Below are 21,904 nucleotides of genomic sequence, written 5' to 3'. Positions count from 1 at the left end.
TCCGTTGCACCAGTCATCAAATTCAGTGCATTTCACAAACTTTACTTGCCTATATTTCAGAAAGTATACATCCGATCTCACAACTAAAGGTATATTTAGAATCTGCATGATAGCACCAGTATAGCACTTGCTTTAGTTTAAATATGAAAATACTGGTGGCTGGCCCTCTTTAAAGGCATATGCCTATGGAAGAATCTATTGTGTCTGATGAACACCCAAACATAGGGGTCGAAACGTTACTTTTTTTTGGATTGTCTGTAAAATAAAGTTTTTATATTCATTTTGGTGTGCAAAGTTCTCATGTATCTAATGACTAGTTTGAACCCTTCTTGAGCACCCATACTTCCAAGTGTGCCTTAAACCAGTTAGGTATGTGTCTTCCAGAGTTGAAAAATGGCCACCATGTACCATTGGCGTCCACGGGGCCATCTGGTGGCTGCAGACAGTTTAGATATCATTGAGTCCATTATAAATGGAGAATGTCTTTGTTTTGACAGTGAATCGTGGAAATAAATTTCCACCGATGATGTGACATCCATGCAATGCTATGGACTAGCAATAATACAGATGGGGAGACACCTGTATGAAATCCTTTTCCATTGATGTGCAGCTGTCTCAAGCAGTGAAAGATTTAATTTTCGAGAGCTGCTTTCTGAGTAATCCATGTATAGTCAGTAATTGATTATGGCATCCATCAAATTAAATTAGTGCTAACAATTTGCATACACAACACATAATTTACGGTGGTTAAAGTCCCAGACAATGGTAATGTAAGAAAACGTGTGACGATGTATCATGAAATTCTATTAGCTTTTAGTCGTCCAGGCAACCGTTTTTTGTAAAATTCTTTTTTCTTTTTTTTTTTTTTCTGACGCAGATCAAATTAAGCAATTTTTTTTTAAAGTTTAATAATGCAAATGATGTGATTACTAGAAATGAAGCTAATTTGAATAAATGAATCGCACACAGTTAGAATTTCGACAAGTTAAAATTCAAAGTGAAAAGAAAAAAAAAAGCAAAGTGAAAATAAAGACGTATTTTCTTTATTTCATATCTAATGAGGGATAAAGACTTAAAGCCAAGGAAAATCTTTAAACAGTTTTTTTTATTCTCCTTCCAGTATAATAACGGCTCAATAGAAGACAAACTCGTTAATCTTAAAACGCTTGCCACCAACATAAAAGCTCCACTATCTTGCGCCCATTAACTTCTGAATACGTTAATCATGTTTAGAAATGAATGTGATTCTTCCACTGGGATAATGGATCTGCAGAATCGAGATCAATTCTTTTCAGTTTGTACGGAGTCCTGTTTATAGATATTATTCCAGTACAAAACTGACATAATAAAAGCCATTGAACGATACGAGTAGTTGGATCAAAATTCCACCAAAGAAGTTGTCCAGAGTGCTTCAAAGAGCGGTGTGAAAGCTTGCCCCCAATGTGGGTGGCTTAATGTGAATGGGTGCTATGTAGTGATCTACCCGAACCTCTCCTTGGGCTAACTGCTGGTGATTAGGGATTTGAGGTTTGAGCTGATTGCCAGTAGGTCCTCAGTCAGAGAAGTCATTTCTGGAAATGCTTTCACACCTCCGGTATTTTGCCGGAAGCCTGATCCGGCACACATGCAGTACAGTTACATTCATTTACAGTGGAAGCGCGACACCATGCGGACACATGCGGTTGTATATGAAGGACACAACCACATGGTGTCGCGCTTCCACTGTAAATGAATGTAACTGTACTGCATGTGTGCCGGATCAGGCTTCCGGCAAAATACCAGAGGTGTGAAACAGCCCTTAGCATAAAATTAGGATATGCCACCAATTAGTCAATAAAGATTCACGCTGCTCTGGTCCAGCATCTAGTCTGGTCCACCAGTGTACCAGGAACAGGACCATCTTCATTTCTGCAGCTAACACTCTCATCCTGGCATCCTGGGTGCCTCTGGTGTCTGCTAGGTCCCACAATGAACATTAATGTTGCATGAGGCCAAGTGACCAAAAACACCTAAGACACCAGTCTGTGAGTGTTATCACATAAAGACTATCCTGAGCCAGCTGTCATGGAGGGTCAGACGTAACCCCAGACAAGGGCATAACAACTCATTTTGCTCAACTCTACCTGAAATGTCTGATTGCTAGGGGTCCGACCATTGTAACCCTTGCAGTCATGAGAACTACAGATGTGTCCTACTTTACTTTTCTTCTTGGCTCAACAGATGCCAAGATAAGAAATATAAGATCGAGATTTGGGGGAAAAAATAGCCTAATATTGCAATATTCTATTGATACTATGTGTTCATACTGTATGTAATGTATTGCAAGTGGCTTGTAAGACTTTGGTGTCTTTCACAAAACTTGCAGAACATCGGTAATCTCATTAGCTGTTGTCACTCTCCTTGGGCATCACATGGTGGACTATTGACTCTTGTGGGACTACATTGTGGTTCCTGTAGAAAAAGAGAAAAGCCGTCATTGTTTCTCCTGTGAAGGGGTTCTAAAATAAGTTAACAATAGAGCTGTAATAACTGACAAATAGACATAATCCCATATTATGCTCAAAATTGGTCTTTGCAAACATCATGAAATGTGGTTGTGCCTTAGAAAAAGCTGTTAACATCCATGCAGTATATTAAACTATGCTCTGCTAAGAACTAACAAGACATTTTTAGCTTTGGTCCCTTATATCAGTCATAGTTTGGTCCAAAGTTTCTTAGTTTTCCAGATCCATTCAAAATTCATAGTCTTCTCCATTTTTTTTGATACAACCCTTCGCCTGGTAGACAGTATCCCATCTGTGGCTTTGTCCTTCATCATGTCTCTTCTCCATTCTTTTTTTTGATACAACCCTAAAGGCCCTGTCACACACAGAGATAGATCTGTGGCAGATCTGTGGTAGATCTGTGGTTGCAGTGAAATTGTGGACAATCAGTGCCAGGTTTGTGGCTGTGTACAAATGGAACAATATGTCCATGATTTCACTGCAACCACAGATCTGCCAAAGATTTATCTCTGTGTGTGACAGGGCCTTAAGACTGGTAGATAGTATCACAGCTGTGGCTTTGTCCTTCATGATGTCCAGATGTCCATTCACATTGGCCATGTTCCTCCTGAAACCAGTTTATACCATTTCTCTGGAATAATATTGTTCTTTCTTTTGGCCAGGCGTATGTCAACCTCCTGTTCTGGTTCCAGTTCTTTTGCGGCTTCTCGGGTACTACGATGATTGACTATTGGCAGCTGATCTTCTTCAATCTCTTCTTCACCTCTGTGCCTCCACTTGTGTTTGGGATAATGGATAAGGATGTCTCAGCAGAAACACTTCTGAGTTTGCCAGAGCTTTACAAAAGTGGACAGCGGTCTGAGGTATGCAATGTCAATGTCTAATAAACCGCTTCTTCTATTTCACATCCAAAGCTGTCAAAAATGCTGATATTTTCCTTTGATTCCGATTACCCTTGGCAAATAGTTATCCCTGAAGAAGCATATTAATTTTACATAGTGAGGCAAATTGCTTTTGTTCTCTATTTGAACAGCCGTGTTAATATTTAATTGAATAAATTATATACTTTTCTTCAAGTTATCAAGTAACAACATATAGTCCTTGAGTGACTTGTAAAAATTTTTTCTTTTTTTATATTCAGTGAAGTATAAACATAGTTATCCTACTAATCCCATATTGACTTTGTGATTTGAAGATTTGTTTAGTCGTCTTGCTCTCAGATGTCTACCAAGTAGGCCAATTTCTGTAAGGATATGTGCACAGTCTTTTTGTGGAGTTTTTGTAGTGGAAATTGAGCAGGACCTCCAAGTGTTTGATAAGTTTGAAGAGTTTCCGCTCTACTTTTTTTCTCAAAAAAATCCTTGAAAAACTCAGAGTAAACATAGCCTCCTTGTGTACTTAACAGATATTAAAGGGGATGTCTGGGGATTAAAAAAATTTGCCACAATGCAGCAAATTTTATAAAATAAGTTATACTGGCTAATCTAAATTCACTGATGATGCTTTGGTGGTCCTGCCATGAACTTTCCTGCAGAGAAGACATGTCAGACCATGCTACCATAATTCCTTGAAGGGGTTTTCCAGGCTTGGGGCTGAAGTCTGCAGTCATTCAGTGATTATAAACTTGTGAATCCTTACAGCATGTACTGTGCATGCTGTCGGGATTCTCCTTGCCAGCGTCGGCACAAAAATGTGATCTGCATACTTCTGGCCACATTGAGACTAGATTTGTCTGGCCTTACTCCATTCATTTGTATTGAGCGAGGCCATGCATGTCTAGTTGGCGTGTGACCACATGTATGCAAATCACATAATTGCGATCACACGCCCCCCGCTCCCAGCAATGGCACTGGAGAATCCTGACAGCGCACACACTACGCACTTCAGGATTCACAAGTTTGCAGTCACATAGAGTGACTGTAGATTTTAACTCCAAGCCTGTACAAACCTTTTAAGCCAGATTATTGGCTACTGTGATTTCTTGTGTATGGTCAGCAAATTATCACCACAGGACAGTTCACAAATATTGTCTGGAGCAGTGAATTTCTTTGTCAGTCGATTTTTGTTATGTTTAAACCACTCCACTCCAGACAAGATTGTGTGCTAGTATGGACCAAGCTCTTATATATTGTAAATCCAAAGACGTAGGTTCAGGATGCCTGCGGTCAAGCACTCTCATGACAACAGGCATACTGTGTTTCTCCTATAGCGCTTTATCAGAATTTATGATCAACCTATCTCTCTGCATAAATAATCTGTGTACCTGATGAAGGTCAACGTCAATGACCAAAACGCTATATACTCACTATTGGATGGTAAATAAAGTTCCTATCTCATATCTATGAGTGCCCAGTTCTTAGGATTTACAGTCCCTTCCTGGTGGTCATTTTTAAACCCTGAACAACCTCTTTCATAGAAGGAGTGTAGCTGTAGGAGCTGTAGTCACACATAGATCTTAGATCCTGAATAATCTCAAGTCCCCGGTGACACATATGAAGAATCCAGCATAATAAACGGCACCTGGGAGATGGCCGTGTAAGGCTAAGTTCACACTTCCATTGTTTTAAATCCGTCAGGTCCGTCGCTGCGTTGCAACGCAACGACGGATCCATCGTTTTTTAGATGTCAACTGACGCAAAGGATGTGTTATTTCACAGGATTCCGTTCACAGGAATCCTGTGAAAAAACGGATCCGTCGCATCCGTTACATCCGCTGTGCGTCCATTTTTTGACGGATCCGTCATGATTAGTTTGTATTTAGCGCAGCCCAATGGGTGTGCTAAAAATGCTGGGCATGCTCAGTAGAGCATGACGGAATCCAGCACTGGATTCCGTTGTGTGACGGATTACGGCGGAATCCAGCACCATAGACATCCATTATAGCGCTTGACGGATTGCGACGGACACCTGCGGAGTGAGTTTGTTTGTCGCTCCAAAAAAAACCGTTACATTCAGCGTTGCTCCCGCCTGACAGTCAGTTAGTAAACAACTGATCCGTCACGCGGCGGATGCAACGCACGGCCATCGTCACAATCCATCGCTAATAGACTCCTATGGGCAAAAAATGGATTCCTGCAAAATATTTTGCAGGATACCGTAATTCCTCAAGGCGATGGATTGTGACTGATGCACAACAACGCAAGTGTGAACTTGGCCTTACTGATTTAGCACTGTAGCCCAAGAGCTTCAAGTTACACCTCCACATGATACACAGAAATGAATGTAAATGTTTGATACATTTTGGTAACGTTGCCTCTCTTTCTTATAGTCATATAAGATGTCTACATTTTGGATAGCCATCCTGGATGCCTTCTATCAAAGTCTTATCTGCTTCTTTGTTCCTTACCTTGTAAGTATTTCATTTGATATATTGTATAATCAAGAAAGGTTTAGCACATTGGATGGTTCATGTCTGGAGATGGCTGTATAGGTAGATGGACTAAATGGTTGAAGCTGTAAGGCTTTAAGCAGGTCACCACTAATGGGTGAAAATATAAAAACATGTATCAAGAATACAGCCATGTGTAGTTTTCTAAAATGTATAATGCAATGTTTCTAAAGGTATAGTTACAAATGTTTGCTGCCAGAGATAAAGTTTCTCAAATGTGTTGTCAGAAGTAACTATCTTCTGGTTGTGGTCAAAAGTGTAGCTACTTGTGGATGTCGCTAGAGGTTTAGCTACTCATTGCTGTCACCAGAGGTTAAGCTACTCGTTGGTATCACCAGAGGTGTAGCTACTTATCGGTGTCAGCGGTGGTGTAACTGCACATTGTTGTCACCAGAGGTGTAGCTACTAATTTGTGTCACCAGAGGTGTAGCTACTCATTTGTGTCACCAGAGTTGTAGCTACTCATTTGTGCCACCAGAGGTGTAGCTACTCATTTGTGCCACCAGGGGTGTAGCTACTCATTTGTGCCATCAGAGGTATAGCTACTCGTAGGTGTCGCCAGAGGTGTAGCTACTTGTGGGTATCACCAGAAGTGCAGCTACTAGTTGATGTCGTCAGAGATGTAACTACTCGTTGGTGTTTCCAGAGAAGTAGGTACTTGTTGGTATCACCATAGGTGTAGCTACTTGTGGGTGTCGTCAGACATGTAACTACTCATGGGTGTCATCAGAGATGTAGCTACTCATTGGTGTCAACAGAGGTGAAGCTACTTGTGGGTGTCATCAGAAGTGTAGCTAGTCGTGGGTGTCGAAAGATATATCACACTGTACATAATTACCAGAAGAATGCTATATGTACAGTAAGTGTTCAGAGAGGTACAGTACAACTATAAATGGCTGATAAATCCTGACTTTTATGATCGGATGCTTGTAGAAGGAATTGTGCATTATGGAGGTAGAGGCAACAGTGACCACTTTGCAGAGGCCTGTATTGATTGGCACTATATTTCTGTATCTGTTATTTAATGAACATCATTGCTTCCTTTGTAGATGTACTATAAATCTGGGATTGACCTTTTTTCATTCGGTACTCCAATGAACACATGTGCCCTCCTTACTATATTGCTTCATCTTGCCATTGAGATAAAGAATTGGGTAAGTTTGAATGTAGCGATTGTTTTATTTTTGTTTCATATAATTAGGAGTAACTTTGTCTCCCGGTAAAGATTTCTGTTGAGAAATAGTAGATAGACGGGTAACGTGAGCACCCAATCAATCTAGTTTAATCAATGCCAACATTGATCCCTACTGCGCTGCTGACAAAATACAATACTGTGCCGGTACCATGTAGAGATTTCTCAGCGGGACACTATGCTCTTTTATACAATAGGCTGTGATTTACTATACATTAATCTGGTGCAGTAAATATTGTCTCTTATATTGGGATATGTAGGATACTTTTATCTTATGCTCTCTATCCTTTCTTCTACACATCATACCCATATGCAAAAGTAAAGCTTTGAGGATGTATGAAAGAATCCTAATAATGTGACATTAAACAGCCTTTAATAAAATGTATTGTTTTCAAATGTGTTTCTCTTAAGGCCCTGTCACACGCAGCGATATCGCTAGCGAGCATACCCGCCCCGTCGTTTGTGCGTCACCGCCAAATCACTGCCCGTGGCGCACAATATCGTTCGGAGCCGTCACACTACTTACCTGCCTAGTGACGTCGCTGTGGCCGGCGAACCGCCTCCTTTCTAAGGGGGCGGTTTGTGCGGCGTCACTAAGCGGCCGCCCATTAGAAGCGGAAGGGCGGAGATGAGCAGCCGTAACATCCCGCTCACCTCCTTCCTTCCTCATTGCCGGCGGACGCAAGTAAGCTGTTGGTCCTCGTTCCCGGGGTGTCACACCTAGCGATGTGTGCTGCCTCGGGAACGATGAACAACCTGCGACCTCAACAATCAACGATTTTTTGAAAATGAACGACGTGTCAACGATGTACGATTTGGTGAGTATTTTCCATCGTTAACGGTCGCTCGTTGGTGTCACACGCAACGACGTCGCTAACGATGCCGGATGTGCATCACGGAATCCGTGACCCCGGCGATATATCGTTAGATACGTCGTTGCGTGTGACGGGGCCTTTAATGTTGTGATCCAGGAATTTTAATAAGTTGCCCCACAAAAGAAACTGGTGAAAAACAACAACAACAAAAACCCTACTGTCACGAACCACCGGGGGGGGTCACTCATAAATCCCCCGCGCTGGCTACCAGTACGTCACAATCGGGGGGTAACAAGTGGGGGTCACCCCTCCTTTATACCGACCGACAGACAGAGCACGTGACGCGCTCTCTAGCGCCCCTCTTATAGTCAGGCCAATTATGGAATTGCCCGACAATAAGCAAGGAGGCCGCTATACTACTTATGCCGATTATTGAAGGGTCCCCGGTGAGAGTAGGGTATATATTCCCCCGACCTCCGCGGGCGGAATATATAAAACCTCCCCGAATCTCACTGGCCTCCCCACAATAATCCTTGGCACAACTCGCTGCCACCAACCGCTTCACGGTAACTATTAGCCGAACACACAGACGTGGGATTCAAGATCGAGATAACAGAACAGCCCAAGATTAATTATATAATTTAATCAGCCTAAAGCACACTAGAAAATACAATATATACAATAGGGAATCTACAGAATATACATATGTCAGAGTACAGTTACAGACAAAGCATGGTTTACAAACAGGCATACACAGTTCCAGCAGTTACCTTGTGCGTCTGGCCACAGGGGGGCGCTGTAGACCAGGTTTCCAGGAACTCCCTCACAGGTCTTTCCCAACCAGGCCCCCGAGCAGAAGAACACTGGAAAATGGCCGAAGTAGGGTTATCAACCTGGGCAAATCCAGGTCCCCTCCTACCTTAGTGACCTCAGAGGGAGCACTGCTCCACCCCTGGCTGGAGTTATGGACAATACCCACACATGGAATATGGGCCATAACTTTGCCTGGGAGCGTCGTAGGCGGACGCCAACGCTCTCATTGTGACAGCTATGAATTTAGCTACAGAACGAGAGGACTCATGACTTGTCTACTAGTTCCCCATTGGCTGATATCACGCCTGGGGTATTTCCCCAGGTCCTGCTTCCATAAAAAGGGTGTGCCAGCATCGTCCGCATGCGGAGACACCATTTTTATGGTTGCCATATTTATCGGAAATATGGCTTGCGAGATATGAACCATTTTTTTACTGGAGTCGTCCTGTCTGGATACTTCCAAGCTTGCTAACTAGATAGCAGCCCCTACTACAGGGTCACGGCAGGGAGTCATCCTGTGTCCATTGTTCCCACATCACCTAATCTCCATATCACAGGAGATGGCCATGGGATGTGTTGCTGGGATGTGACACCTTCACAGATGCTGGACATCTGAGAACAAGAAGGGAGGGGGCACTGCCATGGAGTGATGAGAGCGATTATGACTGGAAGTCATAATTCATCTTCATATCCCAGGGTTTCCCTCACACCTACACTAACCTGTTACATCCTCTAGTGTTTCTCATTAGTCCTGTAACAAAGACACAATGCACCAAGTTTTTGTGACTGCTGCAACCAATCAGTGGCCTCAACAATAACACTTGCATGACGCCAATCATTGTTGCAGGTCCATGAGCTAGCGCAAAAGCTGCATGGGATTTAACTGGTAAGGACAGGTTTATAGAATTGCATTACTTTGGCAACTTCTTGAAAACTTTGGGCAAAATTGAGACCATTTGTTATTTCTAGGGCAGGACCGGAAAAATCATTATGTTATGCCTCCTTCACACGTCTGCGGTAAAAACGCAGGTTTTTCACAGTTCGTGGTGTGGGTCGTTTGTGTGTGCATGTTCCGTGTGTGTGATTTGTGATAGCACACGGACAGCAAAAAATTCTATACTCACCTGTCCACGACGCTGCTGTCTCCGGCGCTGCTGCTTCTGGGTCCCTGGTGCAGTGAATATGCATGAGAATAATGAGCGGGCCCGGAAGCAAGTGACAGCAGCACCAAAGACAGCACTCCTGGAGACAGCTTACTGTAGGTATAAAAAAACCATTTTATTTCAAAGACATATGTTTTCTCCTGTATGTGTCCCACTGATGTCACACGGATCACATCAGTATGTGGTCCATGTGACACCCATGCAGCTGGAGAAAAATGGGCATGTCACCGTGTGGAGCACATGGACTCCATGAGCCCATTCTGTCCGTGAGAAAACAGGGATGTTTGCGCAGACCCATTGATTTTAATGGGTCCGCGTATGTCTGTGTCTCCGGTATGTATGTCAACTGACATGTGAAGGGGGCCTTAGGCAACACCTCCAAACTCCACAGACCTTCTGCTCAGCATAACACATTGTAAGTTCAGAGTTCTTTCATGCAAATGTTTGAAAAGATGAGAAGATTGTCATTTATTATGTATCAATGGCATAGTGTCACTGAATATCAATCACCTTTTCTTCTTTATCATTCCAGACAATAGTACACTGGATCACAATGATCGGCAGCGTCCTTGCCTATTTTGCTGTTTCGTTGGCATACAGCGCCATATGTGTTTCTTGTGAAACGCCGTCCCCATACTGGGTAATGGAAAAGCAGATGTCAGGAGCTTCTTTCTATTTAGTCTGTATATTTACTCCGATACTGGCCCTTCTGCCAAGGTAAGCAGATTTATTTTGATATATTTGTTCTGATGTGGTATAGTTACCAGTCATTGCCAAGTATGTGGTTGTGTAAAAGAAGTTGTTAGGACAACATTAGGGAAGTGTCAGGAAAAAGACACCAAAGATGGTGCCAATAGCAAAACACATGAATAAGGACCTTTTTAAAGGGAGGGTGTCAGCACAAACTAATTGCTCAAACCAAGCACAGGTACTCGGTGCACTCTTGGAGTCACACAACAATTCAATGCACCATCCCTCCCCCTTGTTTTATATCAGTTTTCACCCTATTCTTCCTTAAAGGGAATCTGTCAGCAGAGTTTTGCTATGTAAACTGAAGACAGCATGCTGCAAGGGTTAAGACAGAGAATTCAGGGCTGTCTGACTTGTCAAGGTCCGATCTCTTGAATATTTGATATGTTTGTTTAAACAACAGGACTTATTACTTGGACTACAATGTCCCACACACAACAGTCCAACACCCCCCTCCTCTTACTGGCACCTCACTGTCAATGTACAATCTCTATAGAGAGTCTGGTGTGGGCAGGGACAGCTCTCAGAGCTCTGATACATGCTAAATCTAAAAATTTTGATTGTGTCAGAATGGCTGCACCCAGTAATCGAAGTGATACATAGTTGGATTCAGGGTCTCTTTTCCTACATCATACTGCTCTCAGATGAGGTAGCAAAAGCCTGCTGGCAGATTCCCTTTAATTGACAACTTTGTTTTACAGGAGTCAGAGAAGATTTGAGGTGTAGCGGGAAAGCAAGTTGGTGGGAAGGTGTTCTAAACTGTTGGGCCACAGAAGGGTTCACCTACTAGACATGCTTGGTTTGAACAGTCATTTTCTGTTGAACAATTCCTTTTAACATTTGCATTCGCTATCCAAAAAATATTTGCGTTCAGGCCCATGTATATTTGATAAAGCAAAAATGTTATTTGAGCAGTAATATACCTTCATTTGTGTCTTTTAAAGTTCATTCTCATCATCAAAGGGCTAGGACATGTGGATATCATAGAGGAGGTTGTGCGTACGAAATAGGCCTCTTGGCCAAGGCAAACAACCACTGCAATGAGAGGTTCCATCTTTGGAGGAGTGAAATAACAAAGACACAGCCACACATTTATGGATGCCATATGAGACATTTATATCAAAGAGACTGACATGCACATTCAACAGGTGTGAACAGGTACAGGCTGAAAACACAGTATAGCAACAAAACACGCACAGCTGCACTCTAGAATGCTAACAATGAATAAGGGAACTCTGGTTATTGCATTACTGCTATAGGAATATTTAAAAAAAATATTTGTAGTGCATTTTTATCTGATTGAGCACTCCACCTGTAACCAGACTGTGTTCATTCCCCTTTATAGTTGGAGCCTAACTGCCCAGACATGTAGGTTTTTAACCCAGATACAGGCATTTGAGTTAGGTTCACGGTATATTGATATCGCCTTGCCGCTGGTTGGCCAATATATAAGCTAATTATCTCCTTTTTTCAAATATTCCTATAGCAGTAATGTAATACCAGAGTTCACTTATTCATTGTTAGCATTTTAGAGTGCAGCTGTGTGTGTTTTGTAGTTATATTGTGTTTTTAGCCAGCACCTGTTCACACCTGTCCCATATGCGGGTCAGTCTTTTTGATATATAGTATTTGTAGTGCATTTTTTTTCTGAATGACCACTCTGCCTTGTAACCAGGCTGTGTTCATTCCCCTTTATAGCTGCAGCATAGCTGCCCAGATATGGAGGTTTTTAACCCAGATTAGAGGCATTTGAGTTAGGTTCCCGATATGTAGTGATATACCTAGCCACTGGTTACCGGGCTCACGTGCATTGCAATATATGTGGGAAATTTATGGCATAGCCACAAGGTATGCCATTAATGACAAATAGATGTGGGTGCCAAATTTACTGTATATAATTGTATGGCTATGACTTTACTGCTCTTCCATTCATCTTTATTAGAGTTACAAAATTGGCCAGTATGATTGCTTGGCAATTTTTGGAACTCCCATACAAGTCTATAGAAAGAGCTGTACATGAGAGGCCACTTCTTGAGTCCTGCAGTCACAACAGCACCTACAACCACTCAGAGATATGTGGCATATCCTCCATATTGGGAGTATAGCAGTCCATAGCAGACCCTTTGTGTGAGGAGTTCTGAGTTAGCCATGAAAATTTCTGAAAAACCTATCCTAATATCATAATACCTACCTACCTAATATCAAAATAAACATTTTACATGATTGTTGTTTTGGGGGTTCTGTGGTTTGGCTGCTTATACCTTACAGCTCTCTTCTTTCACATCATACACATTAATGTTTATATCTTATCTTACAGGTATTTCATCAAAGCACTAAGAGGAACATGTGGTGTAACCCCCATCATCAAAGCTCACAAACTGGACAAACTGAGTAAAGAAGAGCGGGAGTTCAAAATACAAGAATGGAGGGACAAGAATAAGATAGAAATGGCTTCCAATCTTTGCGACTCCAGCATTAACTTCACAAATGGTTTACCTGCAACTCCTGAAAGGGTTCTTCACAATGTGTGCTCACCCAGCCACGGGAATAGCAGTAACAATTCGCCCGGGAATACGCGTAATCCAATATCACCCCTTCCTCCACCTGTAGCGCCATCCAAAGGGGTTGCAGATCTCTTAAGAGAAAACACCGAGGACTTCATCAGATCGAACCACCGCAGGTCGATCAGTACGGTCACTGTGTAGAGACAGATGATATTGGGAGACTCTCCCAATGTATTTGTATATATCGTTCAGCTGCGTAACCCATATTGGGAAAAAGAGGTCAACGTTGCCTCCATCTCCTCAACTGTGAAGTTGTTTTACACACTGGAATCCAATTGGAGAAATTTGTGACTGGTGCAATACAGACTTTTTATGTGAAGGAAATTGAACTATGTCTACAAACTGTACAGATGTAATCTGGCCCCCAACGATGAGCTGCTGGCAGACAACATTCTGATTGCACAATTTCCTGCCCAAATTTGTGTTCTTCCCATATAATGGACTATATCACAAGTTTACACTTTGACTTTACATATAGGCTGCAGTTGTCAGCCACTGATGACCACAGGGGGGCCGGTAGTCTGTGCAGGGTAATTGCACGAAATCCAGAGACTTGAATCATGTTCCCTTAGTCACGTGTGAGTCTTTCATTTAATTTGTCTGACTTATTTTAACAATTTACAGCACATTCCAGAACTGACAGTTAATTTAGAAGTAAAACAGAACAAGTCATAGGACAGGTCTTCTTTACAAAATGTCAGCCATTTTTATGTTTTTGTATTAATATATTAAAACAAATTTAGAGGGGCTTTCCAGAACCAAGATATTCATTACCTATTAGTATCTGATTGGTAGGGGTCCGACCCATAACCTACTACTCTTACCAAACAGCTGATTCGACAAAGGCTCAACAAAAAGTTCACTCTATGTGGTCATCATTCACAGTACTGTAGCCCCTAATGAAATGAATTGGAGCTAGGCTGCAGTACCAGGGAATGGCCACTACACAGTGAAGAGAGCTGTGTTCTTCCTGCTCCGTTCATACTTCTGGCCTTCTTCAGCACTCCCAGCTAACCGGTAGGGGTGACATGTGACGGACACCCAGCAATGTGATATTGATACCTAGTGATGAGCAAGCACTACCATGCTCTGGTGCTTGGTACTACGTGAGAACAGTTGGATGCTCGAATGGGCGCAACTCGAGTACCTGACTATAATGGGAGTCAATTGGGGACTTGATAATTTTTCTGGGAACTCTTACAGAAAAATGTTCAAACTCCCCATTAAATTACATTATACTCAGCAGTTGAGTCGCACCAATCTGAGCATCCAACTTATCTTAACGAGTACTTAAGCACCCGAGCATGGTAGTCCTCACTTATCACTACAGATAACCAATCCTAAGTATAGGTCATTAATATCTTACATCTGAAAACCCATTTAATGGCAAACTAAACGGCCAATTAATTGCCCCATGGAAGTCCGTCGATTCCTCAGCTCCTTAAGGCAGGAATAAAAAAAGGGTCAGCCCTTTTCTTTTTAGTGGTGCCAGTCTTTAAACGAAGTACTGCAGCTCAAGACAAGGATAAAGGTGGCACAATATCTGAAAAAAATGTAATTTTAGTAGCTTATCACTCATCTTTTTAAGTAAAAATGGACCATATGACCATTTTCAAGATTAAGTCTATGGGGTCATGGATGGGGCCTCTTCGTCTGGTCACGTTGGATGCATCCTTATTGCGTTAATATGAAGTGGACCTGTCCTTGTGAAATATCTACTAGTCCGTCTTTATGCACAATACTGGAGCTCATTTCTTTATGCCAAATATATGTGCCAAGAGAAAATAATACATTTTCCCTGCTTGCCATAAATGCCGATTTCCAATTTAATGTCATTTTAAGAAAATATTCTTGTTTTGAGCTGCCATGAACAAAGGAAAGTAGATGTGCATCTAGTTCTTTGTTCACTCTATTTATTTTTAGTTATGCTTTTACTTTTGAGGGATATTAGAAATCAATATCTGAAATCCCACATTTAATACACTTAAAACATACAATTAGTGATTTTTATTTATTATTTTAAAAAAATGGATCTCCGCTTGTGATGAAGAATATGCTTCAGTAACCCAGGTAATTCTTTATGTATGGAAGGCGAAGTCGTTACCGGTGTGTCGTGAGCTTCCTGTCCTGAATACTTAAAATAATTCATTGGAAACAATGGGGTTCTCCATATCAGTCATAATAATGGTAGTTTGTGCAAAGCAAATAGACTAATACATATTTTTACTTTTAATTTATATATTTTAGGATCTTTTTATTAACCCATCACTCCTCACTGTATGTATTGCACTTTTAGTACTATGATATTTTTGTAAACCACAGTAACACAGCCATCTATGAAGAAACTGATCATTCGTTCTGTGCATCCTAAAACTCTATGAATTTACTAATGAACCCCTAAATCTTGTGGTTATTGCTCTTAATCACAGCATTCCAATATAAATCTACACTTTTCTCCCATCTCCTCGCATATTCCCCCGCAGAGTACAGGCTGCCATAAAACAGTCCATATTCTGCTGATAAATCTGTAGAGCAACCACAGAAAAGAATAGACATTTCACAATTATTTCTTATGACGAATGTTTACAAATACTCTTTCGATGAATTAAATTTGCAGCACATTTGTAGTTTTTGGGGTTTTTTTGGGTTCCTGGTTGTTTTTTTGTTTTTTTTTTTGTTTGTTTTTTTTTTAAGAAAAACCCTGCATTTTTATTCCAGGGCATTTTTTTTAAACGTTTGGAACACTTTTCAGGTCCATGGAAGGCTTGCCAAGTAAATAGAGCAGGCTTTATAAATATATATATATATATATATTTATATATATATATATATATATATATATGTGTATGTGTGTGTGTGTGTGTGTGTGTGTGTGTGTGTGTGTGTGTGTGTGTGTGTGTGTATGTATATATATATATATATATATATATATATACACACACACACACACACACACACCATCATTTTTATTTGCGGTGTTTTACCATGGGAGTCACACCCTAAAAAAAAGGCTGTAAAAAAATGCCTGAGAGCCATTTTGGGCATATTTTCATCTGCTTGGGTACCTCTCTTTTTTTCCCTTCCCTTCTTTTCAGACATACAATAGGTTATGTAGCTACACTCCATTTAGCCCCTTTCTCACGATGAAATCATAGGCTGACACTTTACCTTCTGATCTAATTCTTACCATTTGTTCTTCTCAATCAATCTGGTAAACTCAGGGAAATGCATTTGTTAATTGTACTTATGTATTTATTAGTATTTCTATGTAACATGTCCAAAAAAAAAAAAAAAAAATCTTTCTGGTGTTTTTTTAACAGAGACGTCTGTCCCTCATCACGTGATCACTGTTGTCAATTGTAAAAGGTTTATTTAATGTAAAATGACATTAAAGATTGTTTTTACATGACGTTTGGCATTTTATGTGTAATAATCGGAAGGAGAGCACCACACCACACTCCCCTGACCTCCATCCCCTCTGAGGATGTCCTTTTTTTGGGTGAGGGGGGTAACATTGTTGGGGTCTGTGATGTTTAGCATATTGTGTGATTTGTGTGACGCTAATGTGGCGCCCCTGAGGCTTCAGGCGCCATAGGGTATTACACCTCCTTTAAGGGGTAATATCGATCCCGGGTTAGGAGGGGGTTAACTGCCGATGCCTTCACAAAACCACACACATAAAACAATAAGGTGCTTTCCCACTGGGGGGTGGACTAGGGCAGACAGGGAGGTTAGCCTCATGAAGCATGGGACATCCCCAGTTGGTAGGACCACCACTGGGGGCAGGCACCACTTGGAGTAAGAAGTAGACGCAACCATCTCACTAGAGGAGACTTTCCCGGGCGCGGCTTGAGATAACATCTCGCACAGACAACAGGAGTCGGGTGTTTCTCTTTCTTCGTGGAGCCCGTGGCTTGGAGCTGGAGGCTCAGCCTGGGTTCCGGATAGCAAACTGGGGACACTTCACTAGAAAGACTTCCATGGGCACCGGCGGTGACCGCAGACTATCCGAGATCGGCTGGAGCCCATCGTGGCAGACACTGGTACTCTGGGGCAGTGCCTGAACTACCAGTGAGTAAAAGACCTGGAACCGCAGCCCCTGCCTCTGCCTCTCATTTGCCATCACCCAGTGCTGCTGCGCCAACGGGGACTACCACCATCCCCATCGTCCGTCCTTAATCATCTTGCCCAGTGGTAAAACCGCTCCGCCTGTGGGGAGCAACACCATCCCGGCTGCGACCTTCACCATCAGCCCCGGAGAGCAGCACCCGCAGCGGCGACCCATCTCTGGCCACGGACCACAGGTAGCGTCACGATCTAAAAAGACTTTGCTCACCGTCACTACCCTCATCCTCCATTCTTCCTCCCATCCACCGCCCTCCTGTACGCCTCAAGGTCTCGAAACCGGGCCAGGCCAGCCCGTCATGACGCAGAGGATCTGCACCCCCGGCCCAGCGAAGAGTTGGGTAAAACCCCCTGGACCCCAGAGTATTACACTAATAAAAAGGTTTGTTTTTGTTGTTGTTGTTTTATTTTTACAGAAACATTTAGAATAGAGCTCAAATCCAATAACAGACAAACCCTATATGTATGAGCAGCACTTGTTTGTGGGGAAAAAAAGGCTTTTTTGTCTTTCTTCATTAGGTTTTGTCTAGTGATGAGCAGACTCTCAGATAACTGGGACAGGCCCATGTTATCTGGTTTTAAAATATGGTTCCTGGCCGGATTCTGGTCCCCATATAAGCCTATGGGGACCAGAATTCAGCATTAAAAATATTGGTAGAAGGGATAGGGGGATTGGAGTAGATGCGCTGTAGTTAACGAGGCCCTGGATTGGCTGTACACTGCTCCCGCAGTAGCACATTTACTTTCGGGGATAATTTTACTCCTCAAATAATTGGTCCATGGTCCAAAAAGGTTCAAATAGTCCAGCAGGGGTCAACCCTATCTAGTAGTGATTCACTTTTTCTCCAGGGAACATTGATTACGTGATGATTCACAAACTACCTCCGGTACTAATTGATGATGATGATGTTGACGATGATGATGATACATCGTATGTGTGAGTAATAAACAAGATTGCAATAAACTTTTAAAAGAGGTCATTAATTTGGAGACTCGTATCAAAAGTAATTTCCTCTTGTGGGTCCATTTCATCCCACTCCAGCACTGCCTCAGACAATCCCTGTAACTATGAGACATGGCATTTTTGTCCTTCATCTCCGTAAATCAATCTCCGTGCAAGACAGTCTTCTGACACTATTTATGGATCTGAGACTGTTGGCACTAATAGTAGTATTAGTTTTCCCCTACTTTTAGCCTTCGACTTGTATATCAGACCGGTGGTGGTCGAATACCATACACATCCACTGGTCAGCAATGGTCGGAGGTAAGCGGTATACAAAGCGGAACACCACAACTCCACATACGGTGCCAGGTACTGCAGAGCCGATCTTATTCCCTTCAATAGGCGCTGATCTGCAGTACCTGACAGCAGGACTAAACCTTTTACAGAGATGTGCTATTCCCCGCTAACATCTAGTTGCCATCACAGGTGATAACAGCTGGTCGGTTGGGTGAATGGTATTGGACCTCCACCAACCTGACAGAACCTAGTCAAAGGATAAAAATTGTGGACAATCCCTTTAAGTGACTGATAACACTATTTGATCTGACATCTATTAAGGACTGTTGTCTCCTATAAGTAGAATATTTCGTGTTTCTTTATCACTATTTGGTTTGTTTGGCTGCACAGGCTTGGAGAGAACATTTGCTATTCACTTAGATGAGGATCCTAGAATAGGGACATCAATCTGTTACTCTCGGTTTCAGACGTCCGTGTTTCAGGTACTTGTGACATCCGTTTTTAACACGGATGCCACATGTACCCATGTTATTCTATTCTGTTAATCACACGTTCGTGTTTTCACACAGAGCGTGTGACCCCTCATGACCCTGCACGCACACATGCAGACATGTCCTTTTTTTCTCCGGCAGCACGGGTGTCACACGGACCGCACACTGATGTGATGTGTGTGACATCAGTGTGACACGTACTGGAGAAAGCACGGGCCTTTTAAATAAAAAGATTTTCTATATTTACCTGTATCCAGCGGTGCTATCTTCCTGACGTCGCTCATTAAACTCAATGAATATTCACTCCACTGAGGCGTTGGAAGCAGGAGCAGCGTTTGGGACTTCAGTGCCGGGGACCACATCGCTGGGGACAGGTGAGTATTCAGCAGTGTGTGTGTGAACACATATATGTGTGTCTGTGTTCAGTGTATACATGCATGTGCGCTATGTGTGTTTGTGTTCGGTGTAGCCATGTGTGTCTGCTATGTGTGAATACATATGTGTGTATATATGCTCATTGTATACGTGTGTGTGTGTGTGTGTGTGGTGAGGACCTGGAAGCAGGATCATCGCGGGGACAGCATCGGGGACTCATCAGAGTTCCCAATGAACTCTGATGAACCCGTGAAGTCACCGTCCTGACACCTGCTGTTGTGCGGGTGTCACATGGGTGTCATCAGGATGTCATCAGAGTTCATTAGTAACTCCAATGACCACCTGGGCATCACTGCACACACACTGCTTGCTGGATACTCACCTGTCCCCGTGATGCTGTCCTCAGCAGCGCTGTCACCGGCGCTGTCCCTGCGATGCTCCGGCTTCCAACTACTCACTGCTGTGAATATTCAATGAATATAATGAGCGGTGGTCAGGAGCGGGAGGCAGCAGAGACGAAGAAAACAACGCTGCATACAGGTGAATATAGAAAATATTTTAATGTAAAAGACCCGTGTTTTCTGATACGTGTGACACATATGCAAACACGGATGTCACACGTGTGACACATATATGACCATAACCATGCGTGTGACTTGTACCTGATTAAACACGGACGTCTGAAACCGGCCTTAACCTGAGCAGTGAGTGTTCACATAGAGCATATCTCACTTTGGAGGACCACGCACATTGTTACTTGCACATATGCACATTGATTATAGCTGATTACTTCAAATTAACCTGTTGTGTAAAAAAAAATATTAACCTGTACATATGGGGTTAATCTTCAGGTGTATAGCATCCTGATTCAGCGCAGCCGCTGCATTGGGAGCCCTGCTACAAGGATGAAATGAACTGTCGGCAGTTTAGGGCTTTCAGTCATAGAGGCGACAAACGTGATTTCAGTCACTGCTCAGTACACAAAGTGCACTGATGGTCGGCTCAGCATTGTATCAGTACAGAGTCGGCTGTAAGTCAGTGGCGGGGGAGCCGTTACAGCCGCCACTCACTATGCACAGAGCAGTGACTGAAGCTACGCCTGCTGCACCTCTATGACTGAAAGCTGAAGCTACTATCAGGAAAGGGTGGATGGACAATTCTGGCCACATGTTGCTCCATCCACAGGGATTTTGACAACAGGGAAATATAGGCAGTCTGTGAGAAATTAATATGTACAACATATTTGGTAAAATAGAGAATAAGTGGACAACCGTTTATAGGCTTGTCCTATAAATAAAGTACATTTTAATCAATAGATCTTGGAATAATCATAATTTCCACAATTGGATCTGTTATATAAAATGTTCCTGTACTGAGATAATCTTATATATGTACCCCTGCTATGTACTGTGTAATGGCCGTGTCTGACCATATAGGGACATGGTCTGATCATAATACATTTCCTGGGCCGGGAGAATGCGAACGAGTATAAAGACATTACAGCATGAGATCATATCTGCTGCTTTATGTGGGATAAAACTTGTTTAAAAACAAGGAGGGAAATGTTTTACTTCACAGAAAGAATCCGTCGCTATGCCATTCTCTCTGTCCATCAATACGATACATGAATACATGAGTACAAGACACAGCCCATGGATGAAGGTGGCGACATTTTAACTAAAAGTTGCACACTTTTCTATCGACATTCATACCCTATAACAATGTGTGACACCCTGGCCTATCAGGTGGTCACAGTGTATTGTGCAAGCTGCCCTCCTGTGCAATATCCACCTCCTTCTTTGTTACGGGTCCCTAACTAATTGGTGTTGCCAAAACCAGCTACTCAAAATTCTAGGAACACTCTGCACCACACCCACCAGACACACCAGTGGACGGCCTGAGTGGAATAGGGTTGCTCACTTGGGGAGTTGGTTAAGGGGAGGTGAGGAGTCAGTCAGTTGGAGTGTAGTGTTGGAGGTGAAAGTGAGAGGTCAGGAGCCGGGCTCCTTGGAACTATTAGGTAGCACACGTTGGTCTGGGCCTGGTAGGAGCTGGAACCCCAGTCGCAGGGGATCGTGACAAGGGGCACGGCATTGTCGTGGAGGACAGTCGTCGGCCTTGTACCATCACCGGGCAGGGACCAGGGCACGACGGGGTACGTGGACCCTAGGTTAGGGAGTAGCTTCAAGCAAACTGACAATTTACCCGACGAGGACTGAGCCTTCAAGATCCACTCTCCACTCGCTCCAAAATCGGGGTACTAGCGCAACGAGGGGGATAGGACTTTCCATACATACGGTCCAGAAAATCCCAAGCGTGAACCCTGAGAGCAAGCTCCCTCAGTTAACCATACTGGGGAGTGGGACCCGACTAGTTTCAGGCTACAGGGACCAACCAGAAAGAAACAAGGTGCCAAGGGAAAGGTCACAGATCAACAGGCAACACCAACGGAAACAGGACCCAAACATGCTCGCTCTCAGTGGC

General features: G+C 42.8%; 1 protein-coding gene across 4 annotated transcripts in view; it reads left to right on the top strand.

The window, feature by feature from the left end:
* The window catches only part of ATP10B (ATPase phospholipid transporting 10B (putative)), a 739,295-nt gene extending 722,744 nt beyond the window's left edge, over nucleotides 1–16,551 (top strand). For all 4 annotated transcript variants that reach the window (XM_075344442.1, XM_075344439.1, XM_075344440.1 and 1 more), the window contains 5 exons: nucleotides 3,167–3,367; nucleotides 5,773–5,853; nucleotides 6,942–7,046; nucleotides 10,408–10,592; nucleotides 12,943–16,551. In XM_075344442.1, coding sequence (XP_075200557.1) covers nucleotides 3,167–3,367; nucleotides 5,773–5,853; nucleotides 6,942–7,046; nucleotides 10,408–10,592; nucleotides 12,943–13,330 — 960 coding nt within the window. In that variant the 3' untranslated portion in view covers nucleotides 13,331–16,551. The remainder of the gene's footprint in view (nucleotides 1–3,166; nucleotides 3,368–5,772; nucleotides 5,854–6,941; nucleotides 7,047–10,407; nucleotides 10,593–12,942) is intronic.
* Nucleotides 16,552–21,904: the final 5,353 nt, after the last annotated feature.

This window comes from Anomaloglossus baeobatrachus, chromosome 4 (assembly GCF_048569485.1).
Source record: "Anomaloglossus baeobatrachus isolate aAnoBae1 chromosome 4, aAnoBae1.hap1, whole genome shotgun sequence".
Lineage (NCBI taxonomy): Eukaryota > Metazoa > Chordata > Amphibia > Anura > Aromobatidae > Anomaloglossus > Anomaloglossus baeobatrachus.
This window is presented reverse-complemented; position numbering and strand designations above follow the sequence as displayed.